Source organism: Ostrinia nubilalis, chromosome 20 (assembly GCF_963855985.1).
Source record: "Ostrinia nubilalis chromosome 20, ilOstNubi1.1, whole genome shotgun sequence".
NCBI classification, from domain to species: domain Eukaryota; kingdom Metazoa; phylum Arthropoda; class Insecta; order Lepidoptera; family Crambidae; genus Ostrinia; species Ostrinia nubilalis.
The window spans coordinates 4,499,495-4,513,006 of NC_087107.1; the positions used below are offsets into that span (position 1 = coordinate 4,499,495).

The window sequence follows — 13,512 nt, forward strand, 5'->3', positions numbered from 1 at the left end:
ATACTCACTGTGTTCATATAATGTGTGTTACGATTTCATACATTAACTGCTGAACTTTGATTTTTGGTACCTTGATGTAACCTTTTAAATTATCTATTTGAACGGGAAACCTTCTTTCCTTTTCTTAGCTGGAAACGCTGGAATCTTTCCAATGTCACCAAAATCTATGCACATGAAGTATGAAGCCACAGTATAAGTTGCTTGTCTAAAATACAATCTTCCATTTCACAAAGATTCGTAGACTACCCTAGACTATGTAGATTGTAGGTATAATATAACTAAATACCAATTTGATGCATTACCTACTCAATGATTAATTGAAAGATCAATCACAGTCGTTCAAAAGTTCAAATAGTGGTTTGCCTTGCTAACTCGGATACGATACGAGTGCTTCCGGTTTGCCGGTGTTTATATTTTTGTGTCCGAAATTACCTTTTCGACAAGACCAAAATCTGTATATGTTTAAAAATATATTAATGATAATGTATAAAAATTATTTAAGTACCTAGTCGAAGTTTCTTAATTACCATGACCAAAATAAATGTAATGACTTTATCAATTCTTAGCAATATCGTTTAGGTAACTTCCAAAAGCCCAAAGTTGGTAAGTATTGCAAACTAATAGGATGCTCTACGAAAATCTATGTCCCTACGGACATCACTATTAATAATGCGCGTAAACTTATCTTTCTGTTATAGAAGCGTACTTAGCCTACTTATAATAAAATTAAATGCACACGCAATAATGTACATCGATCTCCACAGTTAGAAGTCTATAGAGAGGCATTTGGATGGTTCGTTCGTTCATTTGTTTCAGCCGAAAGACGTCCACTGCTGGACAAAGGCCTCCCCCAAGGATTTCCACGAAGACCGATCCTACGCCGCTCGCATCCATACCATTTGGATGGTATAGCACTTGTAATGATAAATCATCATTATCGTCCACTGCTGAACCAAGATATTCCCAAAAGATTTCCAGATTGGCTGATTGGAAGTGGCCTGTATACTGCACCACGCAACCACCTTTATCTGTCGGTACGTGATACACCCATAGACCTAAGCAGACATAAGTAAGTCTACATATAGCTTCTGTAACCTTTACTACCAATTGTCCGTCTATCTGTCAATTAGGTCAATTAAGCTGACGCTTTGCACCCACCATAATACTCGTACGTGGTGCAGAATAGATTGAACACATCAATCAGGCTTAATGTTATACCAGTCGATCGCCTTGATTGCTCAGACACTCGTACTTCCGCTACGTGACGTCTGTTTCCACGTTAAAGGTGCAAGTTAATAAATGTATGTGTAATACAGTCTACACACCAAACCCGACGACTAACCGACATGAGTCTTCGACTTTTCACACATTGTCAAAAATCTTCGACATGATTCTTTTGAAATAAAGCCGCCGCGCACCGCCGGCTGTCGGCGAACTTGGTGTGCAGAGGCCTTAAAATTTATGAATGTATCTGTTACCGGCGATGTGTAAAATTCAGGTATTCTATATTATTTCTATACAGGTATTCTTTTATTTACGGGAATTCACTTCGAGAGAAAGTTCTTGTGAATTTCAAAAGTTAAATTACTCATTTTCCTCTTCATAGAGAGATTGCAGAAATACAAAACACGTGACTTTTCTATTTATAAGTCAATACTCTATTTGGGGCAGTTTAACCCTCTTATTAACCTTTAGCTACTGAGGTGGATTTAATTTCACGTAAACACTGACGTGGGGGCCTGAGAGGCCCGTACATATGTATGCTTATATTTAAAAATATATAATCTTTTTAGGGTTTTATGTTTAATAAGTATTAATAGTGGTTATATTTAAATACAATAAAACGATTTTTATGTAAATTATTTGTTAATAAGTACGTATTATTTCAATATTTAGAAAACATGTAGCATTTTTGGCAAAAATCTCATGAAATCATGATTCACAAAGTTATCATGAAAAATGTTCATAAATTCAACAAATCAACTTAGAATCTTAATTTTCAATAGTCTTTTTAGCTAATGATATATCAGTAATCCTAATATGAAATAGGGGGAAAAAAATTACACATATCAAATAGTGCGAATTAAACACAGTCTGGATAAACTTGCTTTGCTCAGTGAAGGAAGCCATACATGTTTTTAAAATGTAGATTTCATTTGAATCTTCAAAATACATGTATGGCACTTGGTTTCATCGTTTAAATTTTGAAAGACAGGTACAGGCTTAACATTTCTTAGCATACGTGCCAAAAACTACTGTTCTTCTATTTTTCGTTAAATGCTGGTTATTTTTACTTCCGAGATACCGCTTTCTCTCGGACGACATACTGTGGGCTCCATATTATAGATTTTTTCAAATTATTTCAAGAAAAGACGAAAACTAAATGAAAACTATAGACAAAAAAAGTTACGCCAATACTGAGGTGGGGGCCTGAGAGGCCCACAAGAAACTTTTAAATTAATTTACCTACTGAAATTGCGCGTGCAATCACGTGCACCGTTGTTGACAGCCTCGGCGCAATGAAACTCGAAGGTACTAAAAGATTTGGGTGTGTCGTGCACGTGGGAGAGGAGAAATTCAACAATTTGACTTTTGCAAGGCCTGAGAGGCCCCCACGTCAGTAGTTAAAGGTTAATAAAAAGTTCGGCAATTTAGATTTTTGTTGGAAAACCGCACCTATACCACCGCAATAAGGTGCCATGTTTACCTTGATGTACCTACCGCAGTCCGTACGTCATCTCACGTGATATGCAAACCAATCGTCTGAGGAATGTTAGTAATTGCTCGGCTGTTGCAAGATCTATGGCTTCTTCACGTACACGAGGCATTGATGCAACGAATAATTGCCAAGTAAATAAGAAAATGACAAATCATGTCGCTGCTCGCTAAGGTGCGTATTATCAAACAACGCTCTAACTTAGATTCGATCTTAGGCTGGGTTGCACCATCTTACATTAACTTAAATGTCAAAAATCTGTAAAACTCCATACAAAAAGCACCGGTTTCCGTTATAGTTACAGCCTTTGTTATGGACTCTGTCTTGTGATTGATATTAATATTGAAATTCGCCTTTTTTTCTTATAATTTTAAGTATCAATTATCTCATCATAAGTTAAAATAAGATAATTATTGATAAGTTTTATTATTTAGTACTCGGTTTCGTAAAAATATCTGTTTTGGGACTGATTTTTCAATCAAGAGTTAACTTTTATCTGAAGAATAAACTTGTTATTTTGACATATTTCCCAAACTAAAACTGTCAATATGCCAAACTTTTTTTTCAGATAGAAGTTATCCAACGATTGAAAAATCAGCCCATAAAGTATGTCAGTTTTTACTTGAGATAGAATCGAGTTTTGAGATCTACTTAATAAAGTAGGCACCTGCCCAAATCAGCTTCATAACTCAAATGTTCAGATATTTCTAGTCAGTAAGAGCGTGACCTTTGGCTTTTAGATTTATTAGGTAATTATGGATTAGATCAAGTAAAATAAGCTCAACTTTTTCCAAGAAATAAATGGATTAATAAAGTTTATCTGTAAAGGTTTTCCCTTTAGGTAATAATTCAGAAAACTTCGGGGAGAATTGCTCTACATGCCTTTTCGTATAATCTTAACTTGATAATTCGATTGAGTTTTTTCCTACTTACACAATCAGAAAAATTAAGGCTGAGTTGCACCACCTAACTTTAAGGATAACTGGTGTTTTTGTATGGAGTTTGATAGATTTTGATTTGTTAAAGTTTAAGTAAGATGGTGTAACCCAGTCTAAGTAATCTACTCTTGCGAATGTAAAACGTGACATACAAAACAAAAGATGTACGTAATTGCGACATAATCAACAAAAAATCGACCGATATTTGTATTCATGGGATGCGCAAGACATGCTATGAATACTGTTTTTGTATTACCTTCATTTGTAAGGATCCTGTTCTACTTGATCCAGATGTATGACATTTACTCTCCTTAAGATTATATCAGTCATTAGAGAATTGGACTATCACGACTTGGCAGTTCGATTCCTTGAAGGAACATAAAAAGGGTAAAACTACTTTGTATTTCCAATCTGGTTAGAATATCCTACATGGTTCAAAGTCTGACATGCATTCATCATCATCATCATCTCAGCCATAGGACGTCCACTGCTGAACATAGGCCTCCCCAATGCTTTCCATGTTTCCCGGTTGGTAGCGGCCTGCGTCCAGCGCTTTCCTGCTACCTTTATGATGTCGTCGGTCCACCTTGTGGGTGGATGTCCCACGTGCATTCGCTTTAATCTTATAAATCATGTCTCTTTAATAAATCTTCCCCCAATTGAGCTTTTCAAAACAAAACTTTCTGCCTGTCTCTTTACTGGGCTTTTCGGATTAACGTTAAAAAAAGCAACTTTCTGATATTAGAGGTTTTAAGTATGCATTAATAGAACAGCCATTGATCAACAGAACGAACGATTTTATAAAACATACCTAGGAAGGAAGTATTAAGTAACATAAATTGGTATAATAAAATCATAGAGAGTTCACACAATCATATTTTCTTTACGATGCCTACAGTCGTATCGGGCATAGTTTACGAGCCATTATCCGATACATTAATCCATTACCTTTATTAAAACCTTTGTTCTCAGAAGAATGGTAAGTACCGTAAGTAGAGCCAACACACAACGCACATCAACTTGCTGGAAAATAAGGAATTTACCAAAAGGTTTCGAACTTAGGCTGGGTTGCACCGTCTTACTTTAACTGACAAACGTCAAAAATCAGTCAAACTCCGTACAAAAATCACCGGTTATCGTTATAGTTACGGTCAAAGTTAGGTGGTGAAACTCAGCCTTAAAGTCGTATTTAATATCGATTAAATAGGATTTCAAAGCTAATTAGTGCTTAAAATAAGGTTAAGTAAACAAATAAATGTATGAACTGCGAACGTGATCTCACACACGAATTCATAGTAAATATGCTTATCATTCATCAAAGTTTACGAAGAAGGCCGAGGGCGAACTCTTGCCTCAATGGATGGCAACTATTTTAGGAAAATAAATATTCTTACGACAATGACTATTTTATTAATAGGTCTAGAAAATCTTCCTTTCAGGCTGTTCTGTGATATGTGACATGGAAGTAAGTAGCACCACCAATGGAATTTAATTGATGATTTATAGTGTAAAATATAAATTATAAAAAATCTAATAGTAATATTGGAAATAGCGTTTGAATCATCATTTCATCTTTTCCATAGGACGTCCACTGCTGAACATAGGCCTCCCCCAATGCTTTCCATGTTTAATAACATTTACAATTCCATTTGAATTACTACAATTAAAACCTCACGAATACCTACGTTATGTAGATGAAAAAAATGGAATTTCATGGGTATGACCTCTTACAAGTATTAGTACTATCACAGAATAATAATGTACTACCTCTTACAATCTATACAATGACTGCATAGCTCCAAATAAAGCTATGTACTTGCTAACAACTATGAGACTCCATACCCCATAAGGCTCTACTAATCTCAATAAGCTCTACCGCCCAGAACTCAAGGTCCTATATTGCTTGACGTATACAAATTGATTTAGAACTACCTTCTCATGGTCAAGTTCAGTATAAACAAGGTTGCTCAACTGACCCTAAGAAGAGGATTATTTTCTACTCGAACAAACAACGCACTCGTGGTCGTTAACATAACTCGATAAGGTTCACTTTCCCCTGACTACGACTAGTTTATTTACGCATTACTTAGCAGTAACTCTATGGACTAGTTTTTCCGCGCATATACTCGCATGGAAATCGTAAGGAAAAAGAAGATTTCCCAAAATGACGCTATAAATTACAGACTTTTTAATAATAGTATTTTTTCACAACCACTCTCTCGACGTAGGGCTTTACTACGAAAGGTTAACCGATAAACACACTTACTTAAACAGTTGTATATGTTTAGGTATACTTACTGTAAATGTTCCAATCGTTAGGTATATAGGACCTAATTATACCTACTATGTGCTCCCACTGGGATTTTATCCCGCAACCACTATTACGTGTAATTTATAAAGCTGTTTTAGACGGGTAGGTGAAATTTCTTGGCTCTTAATAATTGAGTAGCTAGGCTGTTGAAAATTTTACTACAAATTGAAAGTTCTATCTTCCTAGCCTATTTTAAAACAAATAAGTAAATCAAACATAATCTCCAACTTCCACTAAGGTGTATTACTTCTGCCTACCGGTTAGGGACTAACGCCCGTATTCACAAACGATGCCGAACGCACAGCGTTGAATAGTACTCTTGAATATAGTTCGTGTGTAACCCTGTGCGTCCACGCGCACTGTGAGACCTCATAGTAATGTTTGTGAATACGGGCGTCAAACTGTGAATCAAGTAACCTAAGTGGTACACACTGGATAAAATTGGAAATGAAGAAAAACCAACAAAAAATATTTACACAACTAAACATACAAATCGTGGAAAGTTCTAGATGTAAGGGCTACAAGATACTTCGATAATATTATTATTATTATTCTGACCTACTTTCATCGTGGAGAGCTTATTGCATAAAGCTCTAAAATTACTAAAGATAGCTGCTTTCCTTTAAATTAGTTTTCCGAGTCTTCTCTAGTAAAGAAAAGCTTTTAGCCTAGGACGCTTTTATTGAACAAAGCTTATTAACTTTTCTATCTAATCAGGATCTTAAATCTCTGGCGTTAAGTTTATTAGCTGCTCAAATATTATTTGGTTTCTGAAGGTAAAAGTAATAATAACGGTATAGATAGGTGTAAATATTAATGTAAAATGTTGAAGATATTTTGATAATGTTGACTGAGTTTCTTGCCTTGATTTTACTCAGTATGTACTGGTACTGGACACATTATTGTCCCGAAATAATGGTAAAGTTTATGCAATCATATGTTTGGTACTTATAATATTTCTTTCTAGCCTACTCACAGAAAATAAATTAGTTTAAGAAAAAGCCCTAAGGTAACATCTCCATGTAAGGCAAAGACATTGACACAAGCCAAGCGTAATTGCAGTCATGCATTGTTAAGAAAACATGTCACAACCTGCGTCGACGCAATGTGTACAAGAAAAATTGTGAATATTGTGATGCTCTACATTTAGCGAAATCAGTTCAAAACTACATACTCCAACGTGATATTTTACCCGAAAATTACCTCAAATGGATCACAAAGCACATTTAGCTTATTATGTAATTAATATTTAATGTCATGAGAATAAGCCAACACTGTTGTTACAAGTTATGCCTCACCCCTGATTTCATACTAACAAGCCTTGTGACCTATTGTTTCACCTCTATTATATGTACCAGCATTCCTTACAACTCAATTCAGTAATCCGAGTTTAAATGCACAATTACAAATCTCAAGATTTTTAGGCTGAGTTGCACCACCAAACTTTGACCGTAACTATAACAATAAACGGTGGTTTTTGTATGGAGTTTGACAGATTTTTGACGTTTGTTACAGTCAAAGTAAGATGGTGCAACCCAACCTTAGCCTTGTCATTTAAACAATTCTTTAAGTAAATATTCACTTGGTGTTATCTGCTATCAAATATTAAGTACCTTGACATCTTAAGCACTAAAGTTACAAGATCATTGTCTGAGATCTCACGTTTTAAACCTCTAAAATGGTGATAAATTGCTCTATTAAAATTGCATATTACAAGTACTCATTATATTCGTAATTTACATTTAAAATGAGATGAAGCTATTCGTTAGATAGCAATTAGTGTCGTAGATAGAAGATAAAGACCAAAAGATAAGCATGCTGATCAAATCGGATATACCTAGAGATACACTCGTGTCTTAGCCTTCATTAGTTGTTTTTTAACTGTCAGGCTTTGGATTCTGTGTCCTGACTAAGTACATAAAAGTTGCAAAAGTGAAAAGAAAGAAGAAAACAGTCCCGAAAAGACATGACTGAGGTAGGCCAATGATAAAAATGTGGATAAAATTATCTTATTCATGCTTTCAATCCATTCCATTCCATTCTGTTTAATAAGGCAATTAAAAATCATTATTTTTCAATAACACAATTATTTACTGACTTTCGCTGCGTCTCTCAATATGGTTACCGAATAGAAATGCTGCATTTTCTCTGTTCTTGACATACAGTCCCAGGTTTTTCGGCCAATGGGTAGTATACTTCATCATCCTAGCTCTTCTCCCGAATCGTTCTTTTAATATTTGGAAGAAGTCCCTTGTCTCTCCTTCCACTGTCGTTTCCCAAGTTACGGGTCGATCACAATCCTTAGGGTAGTCATTACAAATGCTCATTGTAGCTGTTGTTGCATTAGGTGTAGTTGTTTCTGTGATATTAGGGCTGGTTGTTACTGTAGTATCAGTAGTACTTGGAGTTTCTGTAGTAGTAGTTGTAGTGGTGTTTTCTATAGTAGAAGTACTCGTAGGTTCTGTAGTAGTTGTTGTAGGTTCTGGTGTAGTAGTAGTTGTAGGTTCTGTTGTAGTAGTAGTAGGTTCTGTAGTAGTAGTTGTTGTTGTAGGTTCTGTAGTGGAAGTAGTAGTTTCCGTTGTAGTACTTCCATTGCATCCAGTCTGTACTATCTTTGGTGGTCTTGTGCAGTCGGTGGATGATGCTGTAGTTAAAGGCTCAGTTGATAGTGAAGCAGTTACTACAGTTGTTTCAGTCGTTGATTCAGTTGTTGTAGATTCAGGTGTAGTTGACTCAGTTGTAGTTAACTCTGTAGTGGGTGGCTGGGTTGTAGTTGACTTGGTTGTAGTTGACTCAGTTGTGCTTGACTCAGTTGTCGTTGACCCAGTTGTCGTTAACTCGGTTGTAGTTGATTCTGTAGTAGTTGACTCAGTTGTGGTTGACTCAGTTGTCGTTGGCTCGGTTGTAGTTGATTCTGTAGTAATTGGCTGCGTTGTAGTCGACTCAGTTGTAGTTGTTGTTTTAGTCGGATCTGTAGTAGTTGACTCGGTTGTAGTGGACTCTTTAGTAGTTGATTCAGTTGTAATGGGCGTAGTTGTAGTCAACTCGGTTGTTGTTGCTTCAGTTGATGGTGGTGACTCAGTTATAGTAGAATCAGTCATCGATGTTTCAGTTGGTTCTTTAGTTGTCTCAGAAGATTGCTGACATTTAGACATATCTACTCTAATGTAGTCTAAAATGGAAATGAACAACATCTTTCAAAATAATACCAACAAAAAGTGGCATAAAATGGTAGGATTTATTATTTTCACGGACGACGAACCTTTTTTATTGTCACAATTGTATTCGAACCTGTCACATTCGTCCAAAAACATTCGTGTGCTTGAATGGGATATGTCTGAACCACATTCAGAAATCCATGTATGGTTGCAGGTGTTTGCCAAATAACATGGGTCTTGCACCTAAAACTTAGATTATCTTTAGTATTTGAAGTTACTTTCTAAAAACCATTACCTACTTAAATTACTAGAAGGTAAGTACTTGCCGAAATAAAATGTTGAATTGACGGGGCAATAAAATACGCAGTTACAGTAACTAAAACAATAAATGTAGTGTTAAAATAATCCATAAAAATAGCTGAACACTTTAAAAAAATATTTATAAAATACCAGCCACGAGAATTATGCCCATTTTGAAACTGAAAAACATACCTGCAATATAGACATAATAATTTAATTTTATGAAAACGATATGTTACCATTACGGTTAGGTTTATCGTCTTTATTTATTATGTATTTCAGTAACATTTTACTACTATGTTATGATAGTAAACAAAACCTATTTGTTTACTATCATAACAGACTTATGTGCTAGATAATAATTTGGAAGATAAATAAATAAAACTCATGCATCTTAGAACGTTATATGAATTTATACTTGTAAATACTTTACTTATTGTCACACGAAACAATTTATAAGATGTAAGCGCTGTTTTCCCTTTTACTTTTTTTAATACTTTAGTCAAATTACTTTTCTAAGAAATCTGAATCTTTCGTGCATCCTGTTTTGAAACCTGAACATCCCGTTTTCATGGACTTTGTTGCCTTTGGTTTCACTGTATTTGATCTCATGGTCTTCGTAACAAACGCCTTGAAGATCTTCATAAACATCGTGCCATTCATTAGGACCGACTCCTTTCTCAAAATTATTGTTTCCAGTAAAATGTTTTGGACTTTTTTGCTTTGAATTTTACTTGTTATCTTAGATTTTTGCGCGTTTTTTCTTCTAGCCTCCTTTTTCATTTTTTCCCTGCGGATTTTTGGGATAGGGGTATATCGCCTCTTTCCATGTAATATATGGTAGGGTAGACTCATCTTTAATGTGGTCCTATGAGTATGTGGAATATGTCTTCTACCGTTTCTAGTAACGATCATGAATCGTTGTCCCATTCTATGGAAGCGGTGGTTGGGGCAAGTGGGATGGGACGGACACGGCGCAGCAGTGGGACACATCTGCGGTTTGTTGAAGCATTCGGAATAATTTTGAATTTCGTACACTGAAACAAGTGATAGAATCGACATTAATATATACTCGGGAAACAATTTATACGATGTAAGCGCAGTTTTCCCTTTTACTTTTTATTTGTGCTTTAGAAAAATTACTATTCTAAGAAATCTGAATCTTTCTTGCATCCTGTTTTGAAATTTGAACATCCCGTTTTCATAGACTTTGTTGTCTTTGGTTTCACTGTATTTGATCTCATGGTCTTCGTAACAAACGCCTTGAAGATCTTCATGAACATCGTGCCATTCATTAGGACCGACTCCTTTCTCAAAATTATTGTTTCCAGCAAAATGTTTTGGACTTTTTTGCTTTGAATTTTACTTGATATCTTAGGTTTTTTGGCGTTTTTTCTTTTAGCCTCCTTTTTCATTTTTTCTCTGCGGATTTTTGGGATAGGGGTATATCGCCTCTTTCCATGTAACATCCGGTAGGGTAGACTCATCTTTAATGTGGCCCTATGAGTGTGTGGAATATGTCTTCTACCGTTTCTAGTTACCACCATAAAACGCTGTCCCATTCTATGGAAGCGGTGGTTTGGGCAAGTGGGATGAGAGGGACATGGTGCGACAGTGGGACACATCTGCGGTTTGAAGCATTCGGAATAATTTTGAATTTCGTACACTGAAACAAGTGATAGAATCTATATAAATAAACACTCGGGAAAGGTATTCCGGTAAAATAATTTTCAGGTACGAGTCATCCCAGCTTTGAAGAAATTTTCACCGTCAGTTTCACATTTATAAGACCTACTTAATTTTTCTCAATCAATCAAACCTTTTTCTATGAAAATCGGTATCCAGTGGATATTTCATTAGATAGTATCTCCAGAGAGATATGTAACAAATAACCAGTAAATACTTATTTGGGTTTAAGATATAGCCTTGGCTGTCCACTGCTGGATGTAAGCCTCCCCAAGAAATGCTACAGCAGAATGAGGAGGAGCTCCTACACTATGTTTGCTCGACCTTTCATCGGAATTGAACTTAAAATGAAAGATGTAGAGAAAGAGACACAAAGTACTTTTCTCCTTATCGCAGTTGAACTCAAACATGTCGCACTCGTCGATGAAGAGGCGCAGGTGGTCGTCAGTCGGCTCCAGCCCGCACTCCGGGATCCAGGTGTGGTTGCATAGGTCTGCCAGGAGACACATGCTGACAGGCTGGAAAGATAGAGAGTTCAGTATCGTCAGAACTTTAGAAGTTTACGATCAAATCCCCTTTTGAGACACACATAATAAATACATTTGGATAGTTAGATAGGTAAATACAGAAAAAAGGTTTTACGATTTTATTTCAAGATAGCCCAGGAAGAGGACTGTTTAAGAATGACTTAAGAATTACTGAATTGAAGAAGAAGTGGTTTACAACCAAAACAAAAAGACAAAAAGAAGCTGCCTAGAGCTTCTTTTGCTCGCTTTTCATGTTGAGTCAGTATTTCCCGTTTACTACATTCAATTAGTTTATAGAAAGACATGACATGTCACACAAGAATACTACAAATAGGTAGGTATACGATATTTTACCATAATTCCGTATGAAACACCTCAGTTTAGATTGCACCTGAGTTTCAATTTCGCCGCTTATTCACGGTCACAAAAGCCTAGTGCTTCATTGTTTGCTCTCACTAATGAGACAAACTGCGGTCTTTTCAGACTGTAGGGGTCCGCAAAGATAGTAAGTAGTATTTGAATGATTCAAAGTAATTTTATACCTCATGTCACCTTTTGGACAGTCGACAAAATATCTATAAGACTAGCGCTCTGAGTCAGTGTCTGAAATATGGGAGCGGCACGGGAGGGTGTTTTTATGATGACCAAACGTCAGCGAGACTTCAGATCTCCTTCAGATTTATATCAGAGTAAATACAAATGAGTAGGTCATCTTCATAGAAACGCACGGGCGCGGTTTGTATGTGAGCGCGGCAACACGTATGCGGCGCGCACGCACGCACTGACAAAATTTACGTATTGGCGCGCGCTCACATACCTACAAACCGCGCTCGGTGCGTTTCTATGAAGATGACCTACTCATTTGTATTTACTCTGTTTATATGCTCTGTAACGTTGCGGCATGTCACTCCTTTACCTCAGGCACTGACTTATTTAAGCGCTATACCCATAACATACAGAATACGGATTACAAATAGGTGATGGCAAACGCTAAAAAGATGTCTTTCCTCTAGAGCAAAAGTAGTCTACAAAAGTGTTTTTCTAATATAAGTAAGTGGCAAAGGAAAGAGTCCATTAAAAATGTATCGTCAAACTCTTACGCACGAAAATAAAATGTTGATTTGAAGGCAGTGGTATGCAAAGGGTTACTGAAACAAAGGTAATGATAAATTATTCACTCGTCAACTGAGAGAGTAAGCTCTATGACATTCAGTCCGCCTTTTGGATGGTTTTTCAAGGCAATAAAGTGCAAAATTAAATAATTCATAAATAAGTATGCTGAAGTTCTTTGTCTTTTTTGATTTGATGTCATTAGTCAGACAGTCTGCCTAGCTTTTTTGTGAAAAATCCACGCCTTTGACAAGCTTTAGTCGAGCAATAGGTTGATCGATTAAGTTTTTTTTAAATACTTTCTGACCAGACTGACTTTCTATCAAAAATTAAAATTAAAAAAATTAATGTAATAAATACTTACTTATAATTAAAATAATTTGATAGCATTTCATAATTCACACACATGTTAATTAGTCCACTGTTGTTATACATAAACAAATAAATGGTAATATCACGTGTCTGTAATTGTATTTTACGCCATTTTGCCGACGACTGCGAAATCGATTCGTTGCAATTTATATGTTCACGATAAATTCAGTTCTGCTATCGTAAATATACTAAAATATGTGGAACGAATTACAAAACACAATGTTACATTTTTGTTATATGTGTGTTTTTGAAGGTCGCGGGAGGTGCCTGGATGCGAGCGGCGCAGGATCGGTCTTCGTGGAATCCTTGGGGGAGGCCTTTGTCCAGCAGCGGACGTCTTTCGGCTGAAACGAACGAACGAATATTTTTGATCAAAATTATAGAAACCCGGAAG

General features: G+C 36.0%; 1 protein-coding gene and 1 long non-coding RNA gene across 2 annotated transcripts; both read right to left on the reverse strand.

The window, feature by feature from the left end:
- Positions 1 to 8,055: 8,055 nt before the first annotated feature.
- LOC135081858 (salivary glue protein Sgs-3-like) lies at positions 8,056 to 9,494 on the reverse strand. Its single transcript, XM_063976641.1, has 3 exons — positions 9,450 to 9,494; positions 9,228 to 9,366; positions 8,056 to 9,137 (listed from the first exon to the last, which is right to left on the reverse strand). The coding sequence occupies exons 2-3, from the start codon at positions 9,277 to 9,279 to the stop codon at positions 8,056 to 8,058; spliced, it is 1,134 nt and encodes a 377-aa protein (XP_063832711.1). The 5' UTR covers positions 9,280 to 9,366; positions 9,450 to 9,494.
- Positions 9,495 to 10,140: 646 nt separating this feature from the next.
- Positions 10,141 to 13,248, reverse strand: LOC135081728 (uncharacterized). The gene is made up of 4 exons (XR_010259248.1): positions 13,111 to 13,248; positions 12,741 to 12,784; positions 11,489 to 11,627; positions 10,141 to 11,089 (listed from the first exon to the last, which is right to left on the reverse strand). It is a non-coding gene; the product is annotated as an uncharacterized LOC135081728 (long non-coding RNA).
- Between the last annotated feature and the right edge of the window lie 264 nt (positions 13,249 to 13,512).

Excerpts from the sequence above, each read along its gene's own strand:
- LOC135081858 (XM_063976641.1), bottom strand. The coding sequence starts at position 9,279 with ATGTTTTTGGACGAATGTGACAGGTTCGAATACAATTGTGACAATAAA. Across the intron at positions 9,138-9,227 it reads CAATTGTGACAATAAAAAAG|ACTACATTAGAGTAGATATG; the intron begins GTTCGTCGTCCG and ends TTTCCATTTTAG.